Source organism: Myotis lucifugus, unplaced genomic scaffold (genome assembly GCF_000147115.1).
Source record: "Myotis lucifugus unplaced genomic scaffold, Myoluc2.0 scaffold_173, whole genome shotgun sequence".
Taxonomy (NCBI): domain Eukaryota; kingdom Metazoa; phylum Chordata; class Mammalia; order Chiroptera; family Vespertilionidae; genus Myotis; species Myotis lucifugus.
This window is the reverse complement of record NW_005871221.1, coordinates 775830-798499: the sequence shown is the minus strand read 5'-3', so window position 1 is coordinate 798499 and position 22670 is coordinate 775830. Positions and strand designations below refer to the sequence as shown.

The 22670-nt window shown below is 41.2% G+C and overlaps 1 protein-coding gene across 18 annotated transcripts in view; it reads right to left on the bottom strand.

Annotated features, from left to right (window-relative positions):
- MAPKAP1 (mitogen-activated protein kinase associated protein 1) overlaps window positions 1-22670 on the bottom strand; it is a 185402-nt gene that overhangs the window by 81027 nt on the left and 81705 nt on the right. For 17 of the 18 annotated variants that reach the window (XR_002831084.1, XM_023760126.1, XM_023760115.1 and 14 more), the window contains one exon: window positions 11667-11776. Coding sequence is in view for 17 of the 18 variants with exons in the window: in XM_023760126.1 (XP_023615894.1) it covers window positions 11667-11776 (110 nt within the window). In the remaining variant the exon portion in view is untranslated. Of the gene's footprint in view, window positions 1-7762; window positions 7909-11666; window positions 11777-22670 lie in introns of those variants that run through there. The other variant, XM_023760123.1, reaches the window with a different exon arrangement.

Here is a 22670-nt window from a genome sequence, read left to right as displayed (position 1 = left end):
GGAAGGCAGAGGAGGGTGAAGGTGGGGAAGAGATCAACCAATGAACTCATATGCATATATGCATAACTCATAGACACAGACAATAGGGTGGTGAAGGCTTGGTGGGGAGGGGAGTGGGAGAGGGCAATGGGGGGCAAGAAGGGACATATGTAATATTTTCAACAATAAATATTTATTAAAAACAATAGACCCAGAGTCATAGAAGCATGAACAGACTGCTGAACCTCAGAGGGAAGGCAGGGGATGGTGGGTGGGAAGAGATCAACTAATGGACTTGTATGCATATATGCATAACCCGTGGACACAGACAATGGGATGGTGAGGGTCTGGGGGTGGGGGTGGAGCTGGCTGGAAGAGGTTAAGGGGAAAAAAAAGAGGACCTATGTAATGCTTTCAACATTAAAGATTTAAAAAAATAAAACCACAGGTCAATGGAAAAATCTGTGACCTCAAGATGTCATGTAACATATGAAGTAATGAAAAATAAAATATCCCACAAAAAGAAGTAAAAATTAGTGCTTTCTATGCCACCAGAACATATATTTGTCAATTCAGAAATTTATATATATGGAATCTAAATTATGTTTTTTTGATTTTATGATTTCTATGCTATTTTACTATGACTATGAACATTTTTAAATTACAGAAAAGTTGAAAGAACAGTACACTGAAAACCCACGTAACCACCACCTGCATCCTACAATTAACATTTTATTATATTTGCTTTATCACATATCTATTCATCAGTCCATCCTTTTTTTAAAAAATGCATTTCAAAGTAAGGAGCAGACGTCACTACATTCACTCTTAAACCCTTCAGTGTGCATAACATTAACTGGTGTTCAATATTTGTTTAAGATTCTCCTTTTATTTTTTGGGGAAAATTTACACACAGTGATAGGCACACATCTTACAAGTGCCATGTGATAGTTCTGACAAATGCCTTCACCAGTGTGCACTAGCTCTCCTGTCAATATAAAGACTATTACTTTTACTCCAGAAAATTCCCTCATATACAGTACATTTAAGTACAAGGAACAGAATTCTGGGCTCAAGAATCAAGGGGTCTAGGTTCAAATCTCATCTATATGACTCATTAGTAAAACACACACATACACAATACACACAAACATGTAGGCAATCTCCGTTTTCTCAACCATCAAGAAAGAGATATTGCCCATCTCACATGGTCTTTGTAAAGGTTAAATAAAAAATATCTGGAATACAGTACATGTTCAGTAGATGTAACCAAAGGGTACTTTTTCTCTACTCCCCTCCCCAGCTTCCCCCAAACTGAGGATGCTGCCTTCAAAAAGAAAATGGTAAGAACAACAACAACAACAAGTTAAATGAGAGATGAGGGGGAAAAGGTGTCTTTCTGCATAGGCAGTCCTCTCCCAATTTATCCACTCTGACTTCAGCTAATTAAACATCTGTCTCAACGGTCTTCTCAGCAAATTAGTCATCCCCACTTTGTGACACTGATTATTGGTTGCAGCCTTTTCTCCACTTGCTCTGATTCCCAGAAACTTCTAGGAGTTTACTCACCAGGCACATGGCAAGGAATGATGCAGGGTCCCCATTAACCCCCTACAGCTGCCCTTGGTGCCAGTGCTGTTCATAATGCTGCCAGACGTGTCCTTAGATGTGCCTCCCCAAATAAACCTGTTAAGAGGTAACAACTTTGTTGTCTACACTTCTGATTTCCAGATTGTGATGCATTTTCTAAGTGTACCAGACTAAAATAAACTACTTAACAGGAAATCTATTTTTTAAACTAAATTTTGATGACAAAGCAAGCAGGTAAAAACATAAGGGTCTCAAATGAGCTGAACTGGAGTCTAGTGAATTAGCAGCTGGCTCTCTTTAAACATAAAGCTTTGCTGGTGAACCAAGGGCAGCAGGCAAACAAGTGAAATGCTGGCCTTTCTGTAATACTGAAGCGTGTGTGCATGCGTGTGTGTGTGTTTGTGTGTACACGCACCTGCTTAAGCAGGAAAGGGGGAGGTGAGCTGCGGAGAATTGTATTCTAAACTACATGGTACTTCTTAAAAATCATTTTCTGAAATGAGACTTCTCTCAATACCTCTTTCCACTAAAACAACGACTTAAGAATCACCTTTTAGAAAGATAAATGGCTAATAAAAACATTTACCAATGCTTAACTACACTAAAAACCCAGAAATGCAAATTAAAACTAGGTATTAACCACTAACCATCAGTTTGACAAAAATTAAAGATTGATAAGATCCCGAGTTGGGAAGGGGGTGGGGAAAGAGGTGCTCTCATATAATCTCCGAATGTCAAAGAATGGGTATAAACTTTCTGAAGGGCAATTTATTTTTCTCAACATTTTAAATAAGCAAACCTCTGATAAGCAATCTCATAGTAAAATAAATTTAACCAGAATGATAAAAATGCAGTGGTCACTCTAATAGAGAATGCTTATGACATATTGAGTAAAAGAATGCAAAATCACATACCTTGCATGGAATCATTAATAAAAACATTTATGCAGATACATTTTCATGGGTTCATTTACCATTTATTGACTGTCCTCTATTTGACAGGCACTCTGCTAGATGCTGGTATAGAGTGATTTTGAGAAATAAGAAAACAGGATCCTGCCCCCGCAAACGTACTGCTTATATGTATATCTGCATGGAAATACCAAAACCCCAAAAGATTTACAAGAGGAAACCACTTCACTTTTTACTTCACACACCTCCAAAATGTTATATTTTCCCCAAACAAGTATTTAAATTTATTTTAAAAATCTTTAAGAACCTTTTACCTCTATCTTGTTTTAATATTAACACCAGGAGAACTGGCGGCAACTCCAAGCTGCTTCGATTCCCCCAAACTGTGCTGTAGCTCTAATAAAAGAAGCCACTTCCCAGGTGTCCATCCCTCTGCTTCCTGAGCCGAGCACCACCCACTCTCCACACCCCAGTCCAGGGCGCAGCGTACGTTGGAGAGCGTCCTCAGGAGCTCCTCACCGTGTCCCCGCCTCCTGTTCTATGCCCTCTAATCCATTTTTTAACACCGATGGTGTTTTCTTAGAAATTATGACTATGTCGCTCTCCTTTCAATGGTTCTCCCTCTGCCATCAGAATAAAGTTCAAATTGAACATTTTACAAACACAATCTGGTCCCAAATGACCACTTCAGCCTCATCGTTCCCACCCTCCCGACTCCCACTCACTGCGTTATTATACTGGGCTCCGTGCAGTGTCCAGAGGCACCAGGCTCTCCCACTGTGCCCCTTCGGCCGGAATGCCTTTCCCGTCCCTTGGCACCTGGACAGTTTCTACTTCTCTTCGGGGACCAGCCAGGGAATTTGCTCAGGAGAGTCCTCCCTGACTCCCTAAGAACAGACTAGGGCTCCCCTCCCACAATGTGCAACCAGATCCCTATACTTACTTCCACTCATCATGTGCATGGTTTTGTAACTGCCTATTGGTTTGTCTTCCCAACAAAACCGTACGTGTCTTGAGGGTAAGGACCACTTCTTGGCCTCTATAAAACGTCTAGTGCCTACACAGTGCTTCCTGCATGATAAGCCCCAGTAAATGGATGCACCTCTTCTGTTTATTGTTTTTTTAAAAATTGATTTCAGAGAGAGAGAGAGGGAGGGAGGGAGGGAGGGAGAGAGAGAGAGAGAGAGAGAGAGAGAGAGAGAGAGAGAGAGAGAAAGTGCCCCAATTGGGAAGTGAACCTCACCACCCCTTGATGTATGGTGGGACAATACAATACTCCAACCGACGGATCCACACCGGCCAGGGCCTCTTCTGTTTCTGAGTGCACTATCAGGCCTGGCCTGATCAGATCTGGCCCCTGCTTAGCTTCTGCAGCTTATCCTCTGCCCTCTTCCTGCTCTAGGAATTTGAAATGTCTATGTTTTGTGACTACATCTCAAAACATCTCTGTCTGGAATGTTCTTCTTCTCACTCACCCATCTGCCTAAGTTCTAATTCATCTTCAAAACCTGCCACAGAAATCACTTATTCCAGAGCATCTTTTTTCAGTCCCCACCTCACCCAGTGGTTTTAAGCATCCCCTCTCTGTGCTGTTTTAGCAGCTTGTATATTTCCACTTGTGGACTTACCAGATTTCCTGCCTCCTCTTCTGAACCCGTTTTCTAGTACAGTGGCTGGCACAGAGCAGGCAGCACTGGATGGTGACTGCTGACCTCAGAGCCGCACACGTGGCTCTTTCCTACCTCAACCTCTCCTTTGTGACAGCTTAGAAAAGGAAGGCTCAGATAGTTTCTTATTCTAGGATACTTACTTCCCCATTTTCTAACATTTCTAAAATCAGGATACAGCTTGTAATCAATATGTACATATAATGTAGTAGCGTTTCTTTTTTTTATCCGGAAAAGTTGTTATTAAATTAGTGGTGCTCTGGGACTGTCCCTAGTGCACCCAGGGAAAAGTCCTCTGACTCCAGAAGATGCCTGCCTCCTAGACCACTACATAGCCTCTCACGGGAATATGGCTTTTCTCTTCCTTTCATTCTGCTTTTTCTTAACCTAATCTATCCCGGTAACTGCCCCGGATGGAGTGAATGCATAGATTTTGTGATGAAAAGGAACTTCGGAAAGATTAGCGACTAGCAGGAAGAGTAAATGCTGGCCAAATGTAGTTTTGGCGAATGATATATTTCAAGTTTTTCTGATGTCGCGCTTGCAAGAGCTCATAACACCCTTCTAAAATAATTGGGTCTCTAAAGTGGTTCCAAAAGATTTTTGCTTGACATAAATTCTCTAAATTTCCAGGTTTTCTGGGTAAAACAGTTGGCTGCAATGCCATCTTTAACGTCCTCTCCTCTATACTCAAGAAGATCCATCGGGGGCCTCAGAGCTCTCCAGACAGGGGAAGCACAGGTGGGATGAACTGAGAGAGAGGAGGCAGGGAGGAATATTTAACTTGCAGCGTCTTGCCTGGGGCACTCCGAGTTATACATTTAGACCCCTTAGCCGTCCCAATTTACTGTATCACTTTCCACTGGGTCACTGGACACCCAGTAGCAGGTTTTTATTACTTACCCAGCCCCAAGCATGAGTGGCATCGGCATGGTTATTTGTTCTTTCATGAGGAGGAGCAGTTTTCTGCAGAAATTCCTGCCTTTTTTTTTTTTTTTAACAGAGAACATTTAAACAGTCCTATGTACCTTTTCTTCATCTTTCTTCTTTTTTTAAAGGATTACTGGCTACAGCATAAGAAAACCACACGTCTCTGGTTCACAACTACTTTCATGGAAGAAATATTACTGAATTTTCTGTCTTTACAATTACACATGAAGTAGGACTCTTTTCAACCCTACAGATGGCAGATTCTTTACCTTATTGTAGCCTTTGGAGAGCATTTCAGGTTAGAAGAGTGTTAAAAATCCTACTCCATTTAAAACATATGGGCTTCTCTTTCCATAGGGCAGCTCAGGACAGGTGTATGTTGCTTTAAGAAAGCTAGACATACAACATTAAAACTGACACCAATACAGACAAACTGTGCAATTACAAAAGAATTCCTGGCTTTATATCCAGATTCACCACAGGGTTCCTTTAAATGCTGCACTTCCCTGGTGCATTTAGATCTTAGAATCAATGAACATTTCTGTTTACAGAATTTTAAATTTGTTCTCCCATTAGGGTTCTAATAAGCAACATGGTACAATAAAAAGAGTATGGGCTTTGAGGTCAAAAAAGCCTGGGCTCCCATTTAGAATCTGCCATTTACTTACTGTGGAAATTTGGTAACTTTAATTTCTCTTAGAGCTGAAGAAAGGGCGGCTCAGAGAGCTAAGTACTGTATATGACTACACATATAGTTATCATAGTTCCTTAATTCTAAGATGCACATTGTTTTCCCACTTTTTAACATTTCTAAAGTCTCATCTGTAAAAGAAGCATAATAAAATCTACCTTCTAGGGGTGTTGTGAAAATTAAATGAGGTAATATCTTTAAGTGCACAAAGGCACTCAATAATCTGCTTTTACCCCATTGGAAGAGACCTTTGGGAAGACACACAAATCCCCTTTAAACCTTCTTGATAAATAACAAATTGATTTGTATACAACTTTCTAGGTCTCTCAGGTATGAAGTAAGGCCTCCTGTGTGAGGTGCTGCAGGGAGCAAGTCAGAGACTGACCCTGTTGCTGCCAGTCTATTGGACAGGGCCCTGGTCCCGGCTCTAATGGGGTACAGGCTCCGCATCCCCCCCTGGCTGCCTGCGTTCTCAGCTGGCCTGTATTCCTCTGTCACACTGTCTTTGGGCCGCAGTGTATTTCAGTGGTCACAGTTTGGATTTTATTCTAAATGCAACTGGAAACCACTGAAGGGTTTGGAGCAGATATGATCTGATTTATATTTTAACCAATCTCTCTGGCTGCTGTGTAGACAGGAGCTGGAGGGGCCAAGAGCAGGGGCAGGAACCAGCTGGGTGCTATTTCAACAGTCCGGGTGAAGTCACGTGGATCTGAATTCATCCGATGGAGATGGAAAAGACTGAATGGATTCAGGATATACTCAGGAGGTAAAACTGGTAGGATTTGCTAATGGATACCGTGGGGAGTTAGCACAGGGAAGAATTCTAGTGTCAATTTTACTACCTTTTTTTTTTTTAAGTTGGGGGAAAGAGAGTTAAGTAAATCGACTGCAAAGCAATGTTCTTTTTATATTAAAATATAGTGAGCTTTAACAGTCATTGCCCCTCCCCAGCTCTTCCTGGCTTAAATGTGAAGGTCACAGTGTAAATGTCAATTTCTCAGGGAGCAGTTCCCTGAGCATCCTATACTAGACCACAAGCTCCCGAACCTTATTATTCTCTCTCAGCCCCTTACAATGACTCTCCTCCTAGACCAGTGATGGCGAACCTTTTGAGCTCAGCGTGTCAGCATTGTGAAAAACCCTAACTTAACTCTGGTGCCGTGTCACATATAGAAATTTTTTGATATTTGCAACCATAGTAAAACAAAGATGTATATGTTTGATATTTATTTTATATATTTAAATGCCATTTAACAAAGAAAAATCAACCAAAAAAATGAGTTCGCGTGTCACCTCTGACGCCTGTCATAGGTTCGCCATCACTGTCCTAGACTGTAAGGTCCTCCTCAGCCAGGGCCTTGTAGATCTGCCTCACCACTGTCTCCCTGCACCCGGCACAGGTCGGCACATGGGAGCACACAATGTGTGAATGTACAACACAGCTACAAATACATTATGGATAAATACACACATTTCACATGAATTATGAAGATAAACTGAGAATGCGATGATGTCATCATTAGCTGTCTCCCTCAGACATGAACCCTGCACCGATGGTAGATGTTCACAACCCCTCTCTGCTCCTAGCAGTGCTTTAGGGAATGTTTGAGAAGTCCTAGACCAGACTATGTCTTTGGTGACAGCCTAGGGGTCTTGTGAAAACACAGTAAATTAGCAAGCAATAAGGTGGTCTATGACTCTAAACAGAGATGTTAAGAGGGACTCCACTTGACAAAATTAACATTTATGTTTCAAATCCTAGGTGAAATTTTCTAAGGGGAAGTAGGAATGAATATCCTAAGTTTTATTAACAACATTGTAAGAACTTTTCAAGAGGAAAAGTTTTGCCTTTCATATTAAAAGGAGAGAATGGACAAAAAAAAGTAAAGATGCTTCTGGTTCAACTTTGCAGCAGATGATAAACACCCCCACTTCATAATGACAACATTACTGAAATAGAGCGGGCAGAAAACAATTCTGCTCAGAATATCCCATTTTGAAGCCTTCTCTCTTTTGTAGATCAAGAGACACCTATGTAGTATTTCTGCATCAATGCGGGAACTGAAATTGGATCTGCTTCAGTTTCTCAAGTGTCTGTCATATCCAGCCTCATGCTTCAGCAGCCTGGTCAGGGTTGCTGAAAAACAGCATTTTTAAACAACAAAATACTAAGAAGCTCAGAAGGTCACTGATTGTGAGGATGAACTTGACAAAGGAAGAACTTGATGAACTCAGGCCTTTACCCACTAAATAAAAGGTCAGTGTATTTTACCAGCTAAAGCAGGGGACTTGACAGGCTACTTTTCATTATGTCAAAAACACACCCACCCAACTGTTAAAATTAGTAAAGAGGTTTCAGCTAATTCTTCTAAAATTGGATTCTCCATTTACATTTTTCTTAAACTGTGGAGACTTTCTGCCAGTACAGGTAGATTCCAAATGTCAAGTAGGTCAGTAATAAAATGCAAAGCTGGAGAGAAACTTTAAAAGAGACATTTAAAAAATGGGCCTTAGCAGAGAACTGACTGGAACACACTGTGAAAAGCTTACTTCAGTTCAGTACATGAATATTAATAGAAAAACCCTGCAGTGTTCATAAATAGTGTGATTTGATGAAATAATTACAAATGCAACTTTAAATTTTAGAACAACTACAAGTGTCTATAATGATATTCTCCCCCCCAAAAGCAAAAATATTTTAAAACCCTGCGGGTTTCCATTGACAAAGCTATTTACCTGAACAAAGAAGAATTCTTTGCTCAAATATCTATCACCTTCTGATTTTTTTACAAACGAAAACTGGGGAGAGAGTGCCAGAGGGAAGGGCAGCAGAGTATTTAAACATTAGGACAGCCATGAGGCCTACATCTTGGTTTGATAATGAAATAGTTTTCAATTTATCATTATTATTAAAAGGAGAGTCGTCAGTCTGGAAAAAAGATGAAGTTAAAGGTTTGTGGGTAAGAAACAGAAGTTCACTGTCAGCCTGTCAAAGGCAACTAACCCCTAATGAACAAACAGTGCGAGAACTGGCAACTCCACACGGCACACGTGTCATCTCAAGTGGTCTGTCTGCCCTCTCACTGAAGTCAGGAAAGAGTAGCAGAGAGACCAGTGCGTTCTGAACTCAAACAGGTGAAAGCTGTCTGACGAGAGGGCCGAGCTCTCTCATGCAGGGGTGCCAGGCACTCTCTTACAAAGACTGAGGAGGTCACTGTGCTAGAGGCTGAGGAAGTTCCGATGAGCGCTGCTAGCCTGACATCTGCCACCAAGTTCATAACTAAGTTCATGTGTCCTAATGGGTAAGTAGTAAGTATTTCACAGCCAACTGTGAGCATTAACATAATTTTTTCTATTTAAGTAAACGTATTTGTGTTTGCCTCTGACAAGAGGATTTTTGTCTTTTCATTAATCACCCTCCAAAACAAGTCCACTCCACAATACAAAGTTCAACAATACAAAATACACCTTGCCTTTCCCAAATTGATGTTAACTAAACTTCTTTGCCAAACTGCAGATCCTTCTATTTCATGAGGCCAGACTTAATAAAGGAATAGCAAGGGCTTCTTATTTTAAAAAGCTTTTTGGATGAAGAAAATGGACAGTAATTTATGTAAATGCACCAATCTCAATCAACTTCCCTAGTATGAAAGGAATAAATAATGCAGGTCACTGTTTTTCGGATAACGAGTCCTAACTCTTGGCCAAGGATATGGCAAAGACTCTGACGGAAATATCAGGGCATGCATACGGAGGTGAACATAAATAAATGTGTGTATGATAAACATGGCTGCTGGGGATAAACATAGGAAAACAGGTATCCAATTGGACAGAGATGGCTGGGACAGAGGGATAGCGGTATCTCAGGAAGTTTCATGGTCTATCTGTGACAGCACAATTTCTATTAAGAAGGTTTAAAAAGTTAGTTCTACCTCCTCTTGGATAATGCTATCTTAGACTATAAGAGATCTGTCACAAAATACACTGTTATGTAAAAAAATTCAGGAACAAAACATGAGAAAAAATAAGGACCCTAAAGGAAGATGAATGCTTAATAAATATCTTTAAATATCTGGAGCTATTTAAATGCTATTCGATTGGCACCTAGAACTCCAAAGTAGCTACTTTCCCCTGGGAAGGGGATGGTATGCCTCTTCAATCATCCCTAAATGCAAAGAGGTTTGACCCCCATGCAATGGATAAAAGTCACCCAAAAAATGAACAAAAGAGGTGTTTGGAAAAACCAGAACACCATTCATCCCAGCTAACGACTTGTTCATTATGAGTGATGATGGATAAAGACTTCTCATGCTGAGATGAAATCAAGATTTATATGCATTGTTTCCTCTCCCAACTTGTGGGAAGATCATCATCATTTAATTCTATCTCTGCGGCCAGTGATGGGCATCCAGAGAGCTGGTTATCAAACGGCGCAGTCAGCTGGCAAAAGCCGAAACGTGCAGTTGGCACATCTGGACGGAGCCGCCACAGCCGAGGGTGAACAATGACTCCTGGCAAGCATCCAAATTGCTTGCAGACGCTAGCAGGTCTCATCTACAACCGCCCCTACCAGCATCTCTCTCTCTCTCTCTTTTATGAGAATCAGATTTTCATTGCTCCATTCAATTGCTCTCCTCTGCCATTTTTTACAGCTCTTATCGTTCCCCTGGAATATGGCCTTGAGACAGCTCATCCGTGTCCTTCACTGTGTTATCTCTTCTAACTTTTATTAAAACTTCAGCTTTCATCTAAAGATAGCTAATTAAATCTGGAACAGATAATATGCCTCCCCTTAAAAAGAACACAAACCTATTTTCTTCAACCTGAACAATGATGTTTTCCTTTCCAAAAGATGAAACCAAAGGTGTTTAAGAAGTTTCATTTACTTACAAAGCTAAGATACCTCACATGTCATATGTAGGTTGATTTATATTAAAGATGTCTGTGGTCTGACAAACCTTTTAGCTATTTTTCAAAATAATTCTTTCTCTATATTGGTAATATTTTTTCCATATACTTTAAATCCCATAGCTAATGCCATAAGCTTAATTTCTGTATAAAGTTGGGTAATGAGAAATTAGAGATTAACAGACATTTCTGTGAATCAATTGATTTATCTTAAAATAATTTTTTTTTGCAGTTGTCCTCATTTGGTAAAAATGCATTTTTCCCTTTTATTTCATACTGCAAGCACTACAAATTAAAACTTTCCTCCACTGAAAATGATGTGAAAACATGAAATTAGAAGAATTACTGCAAATTTAGGACTGATTTGGTTTTCAAGACAGTTTTACACCAACTAATAGTAAGCTCAAGTAGCTTTGTCTTAATCTATCAAAAATTATTAATGACAAAGCTTCATAACCAATATGAACACATTCTTCTCACATATACCACTGACCCAGTACCTTCTTTAGGCTTAGGGGCAACTTAAAAATCACTTTGTTGCCCTAGCCCAAGCGTGCGAGTTTGACATGCTTGCGCCGGTTTGGCTCAGTGGATAGAGTGTTGACCTGCGGACTGAAGCGTCCCTGGTTTATTCTGGTCAAGGGCATGTACCTTGGTTGCAGGTTCAATCCCCTGCCCTGGTCAGGGTGCATGTGAGAGGCAACCAATCAATGTGTGTCTCTGTCTCTCCCCCTCCTTTTCACTCTCTCTAAAAAATTAATGGAAAAATATCCTTCAGTGAGGATTAAGCAAAAAAGATAAAAATAAATCACTTTGTTTACTGTAGACCTGCTAACCAAACTTTCTAGCAGCAATATCTGGAACATCTAGAAGCCAGCCATCACACACACATGCACATATGCACATGCAAGCACATGCATGCACAAACCAAGCACTTTTAACCAAGGTTTTAGCTTATATTGCCAGGGTATAATTTAATTATGCTACCTGAAATTTTCTGAGATCCTTTTCTTCTCTTCACTGCCTTCAGCAATATTTCTTTCATAGTGACCTTTGTGTTGTCCACCTGAATAAGGGAGAATCCATGAGCAGCATTTCTGTAGAAAAAGACAAATATTAAATCATCACCAACACTCAACCAGAGGGATGGTATATTGCAGTCTTCACTGTGTTTAAGAAAGTTTTAATAAGTGTAAATCAAAGTGCCAATTATTTAAAAACAGGTTGAAAAAAGCTACTTCTAATAAGAGAGAGACGGAGACAGGGGCAGAAAAGCATTCTAGTATGAACAGTCCCAAGTGAAAGAGAGGTCAGAGTTATGGAAGGTTTTTCTAAATTATCTCAAATTGAATCTAATTGGTCTGTGTGGGTCACTCATACCGGCTCCCAAGCCAAATCCTGCAGCAAGGATTGACAAACGATAAACTTGGCTTGTGTCAGTAGATGTCACTGCAGGCAGACACTGCCATCATATTAAAGCTCATGGAGCCTGGGAGGAAAAATGTCATGTATGTGTTTGTGTGTATGGGGGCGGGGGCATCTGACAGCCCAAAGCAATTTAGAATAAGGAAAAGAAAATGCTCTTCTTAACTAGCCAGTAAAGGAAACACCCTATATTTATATATTTTAAAAATATATATACTCTAGGTACACTTCAGTAGGAAGGTTTTAATCTACCTAGTCCTAAAAGGTCAAACAAAATATTAGCTGAAGCATAAATAATTACAAGGCAAAATACTAACATATCACTACTTGTAAGCCTGTAGCCAATCAAACCTAAGCGGGGGTGGGGTTCACATCTAGATAGGAAGAAACTGGTAAGGAACAAGTACCCTAAAAACAGAAGCCCACCTTTGTTGAGACACAACTTCGCTAAGACTGGTAATTGCAATAACAAGCATCACAGATACTCCTCACTATGCGTGGGCACTGGGACAAAACGGGCCAATTCCAAGCAGCTCGTGTAACAAATGGGACCCGAGTTTCCAACTATGGAACATGGGAATTGCCACAAGGAGTTTGGTTGCATTCCCATTCCCCATAAGAATCTCAAAGGGGCACGTGGCCAAAAAACATGGCAGAACTTCAGACTGACAAGGAATTGGAAACAAAAGCCAAGCCCCAAGCCAAGCCAGGGGAGAGCTTCCTGGTGGTAGGAGAGGCTGGAAGGGGCCTCAGCCCTCGCTTGGACCCAACCAGGAGGCTGGCTTGCCACAGGGGCTAGGGGCTGATCTCCAAACCAAGGACCCAATTTGCTTCCCTAATACAAAGACATCTCCACACCCCTCCTCTCCACACGGCTTGCTGTTTAATCCTTGACATTCCATTTGTTAAAAAGCAAAAGCCGACGCTGGTCTAGCCAGCATGATCATCCATTTTAACTTGGTCAAGTTCTTGCTATCGAACAGCAGGCCTGAGAACTGTCAAGCTAATTTTACCGAACACTCTGTTACTGAATCAGCCTGAGCCACGGCCATTCTTTACCTCAGAAGCTGGACCCCATCCCAGAACAATCTTTAAAAGTTTATTTTACTGATCAAAGCAAAATAAGAAATAGCTCTTTTTTTAAAAACTATATTTAGGGAGTGATGCAGTAAGTGATACTTTGGCAAGAGTACTGAAATGTAAAGTGCCTTGCGCATTTATAAACTTGGGGGTATTTGCTCTGGCGCTAGGCCAGTGTGTGTTTGGAACGAATGCCAATCATCCGCGTTCAGACTTGCTTCCCCTGCTCTCTCCTCAGAAGCCAGGGTGCACTCCATCTGTGACAATATGTTGGGCGATGGATGAGTAGGGCCTAAAAGGGAACACAAGTTCTCGGGTCCTCACACACTGCACCGGGCTGGGTCTCCTGAACTTCCATCCACCTGGGTTCCACCTGAACCATTTTAGATGTGTCTGCTTATAAACTGCTTACATTCTCTCCTAATCTGCCGCTGGCTGATAGCATTATTTCCAACCAATATGTTTATCTTTTTCAGCACAGGCAGACTAAAAGCTCAAAAGGCAGCCTTGTGTTTGGACTAACTTCCATAAATTAAAAGCGTCCTTTTAAAAGATTTTTGAGCGGGGGAAAATCCCTAGTCTGTATTTTCCTGCCATTTTACCAAAACGTACCTGGGTGACAAGGTTAGAGCAGGCCGAGGAAATCCCTGGCACTTATCATCCACAGGCATTACTGATAAATTGTGTGGTGGAGGAATAAAGGATTACCTTCTGTATTTTTTCATTACACTTTTCTTTTGTTACAGAATACATAAATCCATTGTGGCACAATGTAATATGTATCACCGTGCTACACCTGCGGACGCTTCCGAGCGGCTGCCATGTCTGTGCAGTCAGGAATGATAAGTGAACCACCCGTGAATGTTAACGATAGTGATCATTCTGAGGTAACTCGGCTCTCCATCTTCCTTTACAGCCTCCGTGCTGAAGCCAGGGTAGCAAGGTTCACGAGAGGAAAATGAAAACAACAGTGAAGGGAAGGGGCACGCACGGCTCGGAATGTGCCTTCTCGGGTGCGCGCTGTCTTCCTCTGGGGCTCCATTGCGGTAAACACGTGCACATTAAGAGGAGAGCGGGGTTGCGACCCACACACGGCACACTCGGGCCGACTTAATGAAAGTTTCCTCGGGTCAGTCTCGCACTCCATACTCCTCTCCCTTCGGATGGGTGCCAACTTTGGACCCTGTTCCAAGTCTACGGCACTTACGGGGGTAAAACGTTTCTAAAACACAAGAGTACAGAATGGAAGTGGTTCTCAGAGCCCATCGAGGTGCAACTGTTAAGTTCCGCTCCCATTTAATAAATGGATAGGGAGACTTGCTACCACAATTTTCAGCTTGACTTCCAAACATTCTGAGTTTTATGCCTCATTTCTTCATATCCAGGATTTTTTATGGGCTTTCTAAAAAGTCTATTGAAATACATCTTTTAAGGCTGCTTTTATTCAATGCTGAGCATTGGGCCTGAGATTGAGAAGACCAGGATCTTAGGGGAAATGCTAGTGGCAGGTGGGAAGGGTGCTAGTCCTGCCTCCCTTCCTCGTGGCGCTGCATTCCAGTCTCGGAGTTGTGACCTGGGATGGTGGAGACTAGCCCGCAGATGGACAGGTGGACGATGGACAGGCAGGCGGGCCGCAAACCCAGAGTCTTGACTCAGAAACCACTCCTCCTCCTGCTCCTCTTGTGGGTAGACGGCTGTTTTCTGCCAGCGCAGGGCACCCTAGGGCACTGCCACTGAGAAGCAGCTGCCCTGCCGCAGCTCCCTGGGCTGCCTGCGCTGGGTGTATACTGAAGCGCCACTTCAGGGAGCTGACTAAACGGCCAGGAGTGCTTCAGTCAATTCAAAGTTAGGTCCTGTCAAGTCTCGTAACCACTGAGAAACATATGGGCGTTTTAAAAAGAGATTTCTCACTTGAGGAATTCAGCGCTGTCCCAGTGCAAAGCCAGTTACCAGCAGGAAGTGTTTATACCAGCATTAACCTAACACAACAAGCATTTCTCTACCAAGCACTAAACTAGAAGTGATGGGGCACAGAGGGGAAGCAGGGGCACAGGTCTTTATCTAAAAAGCTTATTTATAGGGAGCGAGCTGGAACCAGAACCCAAGTTGGAAGGCAACATATTAGAGAGGAAACGCATGGGCTGGGAGTTAAATCCCTTTGGTTCCAATCCTGGTTCCATGGCTAACCGAATATTGCCTCAACATGTGGAACCTCAGCTGCATCCGTGAAATGAGGAGGGCACTTCCCTACACAACTGTCAGGAGGATAAAACGGTCCATGAATGCCAAGCACCTGGCACCAAGGCTGGCAAACAGTAAAAGGAGTTTATAAATGTTCGTATTCTTATGGTTCCCCTTGTCCCAAGTCACCACTCCAAGAGAAGAGGCCCACTTGTTCCCTATCCCCTAGCCCCTCAGTAGAGATTGCGTATTTGGGAGGATGGATCTGAACCCTCACAGTTTTGTGTTGTTGTTTTCTTGTCTATTTATTTTTTAGTTGATTTTAGGGAGTGGGAGAGAGAAAACATGGATCATTTGCCTCCTGCATGCCTCAACCTGGGTATGTGCCCTCACTGGAAATCGAACCTGTGACCTTTCAGTGTATGGACGACACTCCAACCAACTGAGCCACACTGGCCAGGGAAACCCTCACAGCTTTTTAATCAGCAACACAGGGCCATTACAATGTGCAATTTGCTGGGCATGGTGGCAATACGCAGGGCACTATCAGCAAGCAGCCTCTCTCTGGCCCAGGCATCAAAACCCCCTTGAAGCTCAAAGGAGAGCACTCTAGGCTCCATTGTCAAGGTTTTCCTTTTTGAGAGAGGAAACGAGAAGCAGGCGTGTTCCACCTCAGCTTAACTCATTGGCTGTGGATGGGGATGATGGAAGGAAAAATCATGGTGGTACTGCAGAGAAATTCAATGGGACTAAGAGCCTTTTGATCTGAAAAGCGCAAGATATTATTCAACAGTTATAACAATAATAGCAGCAGTTACTATCTGTTGAACAATTACTATGTGCCAGATGCTGATTAAGCTTTAAAAATCTACATTAACTAATGCAGATTTTACTATTATTATATCCATTTTATAAAAACTAAGTCTGGAGGCATTAGGAAATTTACCTGTGGTCACTCATCCATTAAAGACCCTATTTTGGATTCAGAAATCAACAATATGATTCCCAACCCAACTAGCACAGTCCAGTGGGAGAGAAAAAGAAGCAAACCAAGAATTATAGTACTGTGTCATGAGCACAAAGATGGAAGCCAGTTCAGAGAAGTGCGAAAGCACAGGGGCACTTAACCCAGCGGGTAGAGGTGAGGGGATCAGAAAAGCTTCTTAGTGGAGAGGTCTCAAAACACAGTCATCATTTAGCTCTACGCCATGCTCAGAAAGATGGTTTACCAGGAGGCAGTGAAGTAAGCTCTACAACGGAGCCCGCTATGGAGTCCTAGCTCTGCCTTCCTTGGGTAAATGATATAATCTCTCTAACTTTCAGTCTCCTCATCTACAAAATATATTAATTTTAGACTGTAAGATTAGTGTGAGGGCTAAATACTTCTAAAGTAGCTAACACGATACTTGTATATAAAAAATGCTTACTAAGCAAGTTAATATAATAACTACGGGCTCTTTATATGTACAAAGAAGTGATATATAATGATGAGACAATGACAGTAGTCAACATTTACTGAGGACGTGCTTTGTTCATTTAATCTTCCCAGAAAAAGTAGGTGCTGTTATCAGTCCCATTTTATTATAAAGGAGGAATTAAGGTTTGGTAAGGTTAGGACCCTTGCCTGGAGTTACACAGCTAATCAGTGGAGGAGTCAGGACTTGGACCCAGGTCAGCCAGACTCCAAAGCTTTGGTTTTAAACCTCTCTGCAGCCCAGAAGGCAGTCCTGGGGGCTTGGGAAGAAGAGACTTCCAGGGAGCATATCCTCCAGATCAGAACCACTGAGCAATCTATGGAAAAGTTCAACTTCCCTGTAACAAGTTCAATTTGATTATAAATGTCCCAACTCTGGACTAACCCTATGGCTTATAAGGTCCCTACTGAAAAGCCCTTGGAGAATGCCATGGTTTTACGAGCCAGTGTCAGTTTGTGGAAGTGGGAAAAGGTTGCCAAGAGTAGCATTTGATGCTCCAGTCCTGACCAGTTCATAACAGAGATGAAGACACACCCCTCTAGTTCCCAGCCTGCTCTGGACCCAATTCCATGCATGTTCATTCTCTAGCACTTCAAGGCACAAAATGAAAATATATGAGCAAGAGAAAGCTTTGCAATAACTGTAGCATGCCTGCTTTAAAGCAAGCCCGTTGGGTATTACTTTATCCATAAAGAGAGTTTACACTAGTGCGAATGCCACATTTTGTTTCCCCTCGCAATGACAATTTTTTTTTAAAGATCAAAGCGTATTGTATGAGTATGCGATGTTTGACATTGGATAAAGTACTCTTTTTCAAAACAGACATTTTCCAAAAACATAACTCGCTAGACTAATGGGCAGTGAGAAGCCAAAATGACTGCCCTCCGCCTTCTCCTTGTGTATCTTTGCCAGAGTCCTTGGGACTTGCCAAATCCGGTCATGCCTGCTTAGCTTGCTCGACTGATTGTGCCAGAAAAGAAAATAAGACACAGATGTATTTGAGCTCTTTGAGATGCCAGTAAGAGAGACAGCTAATGGCTTCATTTCGACCCTCCCCTTCCAGCTGGGCACAGGTGGGGGATAATGAGGTCCCTCTCCCTAATCAAACTCAATTATTTACTACTCTATATAACCGCAAAGACATTCACATTCAGTTCAGAATATAAAACACACCGTGGGCTACTTCCAACCACTGCCACTGGGTATTTATAACAAACTCAAGTGGCTAACAGTTTGCCTTGGCAGGAGTTTAAGTGTATAAAGTTTTGCAAACTGTTTCTGTTCAAATATGTCCTGCTGAAATGGGGTCCCAGGCGGGGTTCCATAACTGTCAGGTCAGTGAACTGCATAACATCTGAGAATGTATTCACCATGCAGTGCAGACAGGTTCTGGAAATCAAACGCTTCGTTCTATCGCAACCTTCTGAGAAGCATCACAGTTTTTTCAACAGCAAGACTGACATTGTATTAATAAACATTACAAGTCACTAGCCTGACATGTACATAGCAGCAGCTGACAGACTCCAACATAAGCTGAGGGGAGAACAGAGGAAATCAAAATGAGACATAGTAACCAAACATGGCCAAAGGGGTTGGATCATAAAACAAATCACATTAATGTCAGAAATGTGAGCCCTAAACTTTTAAGATATATAGCAACTAAAGCAACAATCTGGTATAATTTTTGGAAACCAAAGTAAGTTGATGGCTATCTGAAATGTGTGCTTTTATTGGAGGAACAAAGTGAATCCTGGCACACTATCAGCAGACAGACATTCCAGTGAGTAAAACATACACATTTAGCTTGTCTGACCTTTAAATTCTTAGAAGTATGTAATTAATGCTTTCCATCTTTATTACTTGCTCCAATATTTCTGCCACTTTAAAGAGACAAAGAAAAATCTTTTCTTTTCTCTAGACAGTAGCTGTTGCCAAAAAGGGAATCAAGTCAGATTTACAAATACAAAATTAAACAGGCTGCATATGCTCATTTCCATACACGAGGACAATCTGGACAATGAAAATGTTTGCTAATACAGCAGAATGAAAAGAAACAATACACAGTTGGTCCTCTATGACGTGAGCAAATAAAAAATAACTAGGAAAATTTATACCCATACTGTCAGGCCTGGTTACAAAGAATACAGGCATCTCTCTTTTTTTAAATTCTTCATGCTATTTTAGCTCTGACCCTTACTGAACTGGATGACCTTGCGTAAGTAACTACCTGTCTGTGATCTGCAGCTTATATAGATGCTCCTTGACTTATGATGGCGTTACATCCCTATAAACCTCTCGTAAGTTGCAAACATTATAAGTTGAAAATGCATTTAAATTTTTTGTGTATTTATTTATTGATGTTAGAGAGAGAGGAAGAGAGAGCAAGAGAGAGAGAGAAACATCGATTTTCTGTTCCACTTATTTATGCATTCACTGATTGTATTTTGTATGTGCCCTGGCAGGAGATCAAACGCACTATCTTGGTATCAGGAGGACACTCTAACCAACCGAGCTACCCAGCCAGGGCTGAAAATGCATTTAATGCACCTAACCTACCGAACATCTGAGCTTAGCTTAGGCTAACTCAGAACAGAATATTAAAAAAATACAGGTAACACAGTATATTACAGAGTATTGGTTGTTTACTCTTGTGATCCCGTGCGCAAGTGGGAGCTCCAGTTCACTGCTGCTGCCCAATATCGTGAGAGGCTATCATACTGTACACCAGTAGCTGGGAAAAGATCCAAATTCAAAATTTGAAGTATGGTTTCTACTGGATTTGTACTGAATGTATGTTGCTTTCACACCATCATAAAGTCAAAAAAATCTTTTAAAAAATGTTTTTATTGGTTTCAGAGAGAGGAAGGGAGAAGGAGAGAGAGACAGAAACATCAATGATAAGAGAGAATCACCGATCGGCTGCCTTCCGCATGCCCCCTACTGGGGTTCAGCCTGCAACCTGGGCATGTGCCCTGACTGGGAATTGAACTATGACCTCCTGGTTCATAGGCTGATCTCAACCACTAAGCCACACCAGCCAGGTAGTCAAAAAATCTTAAGTGGAATCATCATAAACCAGGGACCCTCTGTCTATTTGGTAAAAAAAAGAGGTGCTTATAAGCAATAAATCAGATCATGGCTACTGGGGTTACAGAATCGTATGTGTGCAAAAACACTAATTTTCTTCTTTTGGTTTTCTTTTCTTTTGTTCTCTCCAGACCACAAAGCAAATCACATAAAAGTAGAGAGGCTTCAAACTAATGATACCCTTTCATAACGGTCTGGTCATTTGGGTTGTACTGGAGATCAAGTCAAGAAGTTATAGTAAAACTACCCACCCTTTTGAAAACCCCTCATACAGGAAAGAGCAAGGAATCTAGGACTCGCCCCTTTAAAAGGCATCTGAGCTTCCCCTTTATGCAGAGCCAGAGATGCCAAGGCAGCCTCTGGGAGCTCTCTGGGCCACACTGCCCGAGGCAGCCCGGTTCTTGTGCTACCACCGTCTGCCCACTCAGTGGTCCCTTTCCGAAAGAGCAAAATCCTGACTGGATTCTATCTGCTCTGCAGTCTTAGAACAGTTCCTTTCCCATGTCCATCTGATATAATAAATGTTTTAAGTAAAACACATGCATATGAGGGCTGTTTAAGTGCTCTTACTGACTTCTGATCTAGGGGGATTCTGTCCATGTTATTGGTTTTGACTTTTCTTCCCTTAAAGCTCAGAGTAGCTAGCAATCAGCAATCGAGGGACTCCTGTTTATATACTTCCTGCCCCTTTTCCACTGGGAGAAAGATACAAGGAGGAAAGGGGGGAAATGAAGAGAAGGAGCAATGGCTTCACTTATTTTGCTGGGACTTCACTCTCTGAAAGGTTGGACACATCCTTGGAGACTCCTGAAGGTCTGCTCTGTCCTGCATTTGCAGGAGAAAAAATTCTATCTTAGACTATAGGCCAGAAAGGTGAATGGGAGGTTGCTGAATCAATAAAATATACACAGGGCAAATGGTCAGTTATCTGCACTATTTCTTCAGACAACTGAAAAAAAGAAACAAAATTCAGTGACACTTTTGTTCTAAATGCTCACATATAAAGATTCTGCTTTACCTCGTGTTTTCAGAAACACTCCAGACATGTGGAATAAACTCTCCTGAACTTTAAAAATAGGAAAAGGATTGACTGGGTCTGAATGTTTGGGAGTGAAAGTGCAGGAATGGGGGGGGGGGAAGTATTAAGTTTAAAGCAGTTGTTATTATTCTCTGCCTTTCCCCCACTCCCTCCATTCCCTGGAAAGTGGGGTTCATAGTAAAACACTTCTATCCATTCCACTCCCAACCCTACTCTACTAAAAATCATTGATTTAAAAGCTATTGTTTTAAAAAGGACTTTCAGTTTAAAACACTACTATGATCCTATGTTAACATCTATGTGTAAAAATTATGTTAATGAGAACAATTCTTTTATGTAATCAATAGGTAATATCAATGCAAGTGGAAAACTACTGAAATACCACTGTATACGTCTTTTAAAGTAAAAAGAAAAATCTTCGAATGAAACCTTGTGATGTAAGGCTCACATTGCACTGTAAATTGACACAAAGTGAGAGTCTAGAGATGTTTCTACTCTGACCAATAATCCTACTAACAAAAAAATTATCCTAAGGAAGTTATTCAACAGAAAGAAAATAGATATAAACAAGGACTACCATAGAATCACTTAAAAGCAAAAAAAGAAAACAATCTAAACATCCTATGACAGACATCCACTGCATCCATTTCTGTTGTCGTGCTCATCACATATTAATGATTTGACAACTATCTTCCCAATAGAGCATAAGCACCATGAGCACAGGGGTTGTCTATGTCTAGATCCTTGGCACATAATAAATGTAGGATGCAGGAATTAAGAACAGATATTGAAAAATCTTTAATATAATGTGAAGTAAAAATAACTATATATCTATATCTGTCTATATATCTATATATCTATATATATATACATGCTGGAACTGAAACTCTGTATGTATATACACATGAAAATGACTGTACAAAAATGAAAGTAGTTATATTAGGATGAGGAATCATTAGATAGCTTTTAAACTACTTTAAATATTCTTTAAGGTTGTTGTTTTAGTGCCTCTAAAAAGTAAAAAGAAGGAACATATTTGCTGTTATATATACTCAACATGACTTCATTGTAGAAATGAAATGGCAATTATAAAAGCTTGAAGCGTCACCCCAGCTCACCCACAGGAACCCAGGTATCCATTTTTTGCTCAAGGATAGAAAGACACAAAATACTCATATATCATAGCTAGCATAACCCTATTTTTAGTAAAATCCTGAAACAAAGGCAATATGTTTTAAAGAGACAGGTAGAAAAGTCCTCTAAAGCACTCTTTTGAAGAGTGAATTTGCTGGTTACTAACAGCAGGGGGTGCCAAAGGGATCGCTATTGTTCCCAGGAGATGGCCAGGAGGACTGTCGCCACCTTGGCTAAAAAGCTTAAGCTGCGCTGAGAAAATACTGCTGGTTTTCCCCTAACAATGGGGACCTATGGGTAAAACTCAGGTGCTCTGTAGACTTGAATGAATAAAAATTACATTCTTATTTTCACTAGCTATTTAGCATTTTCTTGAATTATAGTCAACAAATCACAATGTTTTTAGCAGTGCTGGTGAGTTGTCATGAACAGAAATCATAGATATAATGATAGCACATTCCAGTTGGTGCAAATGTCTCCAATATCACAATCACTCCCTTTGAAACCAAATTTCAGGAGTTACCAGATCTTGTTACTCAATGTATTAACACCACCATACATATTATTATT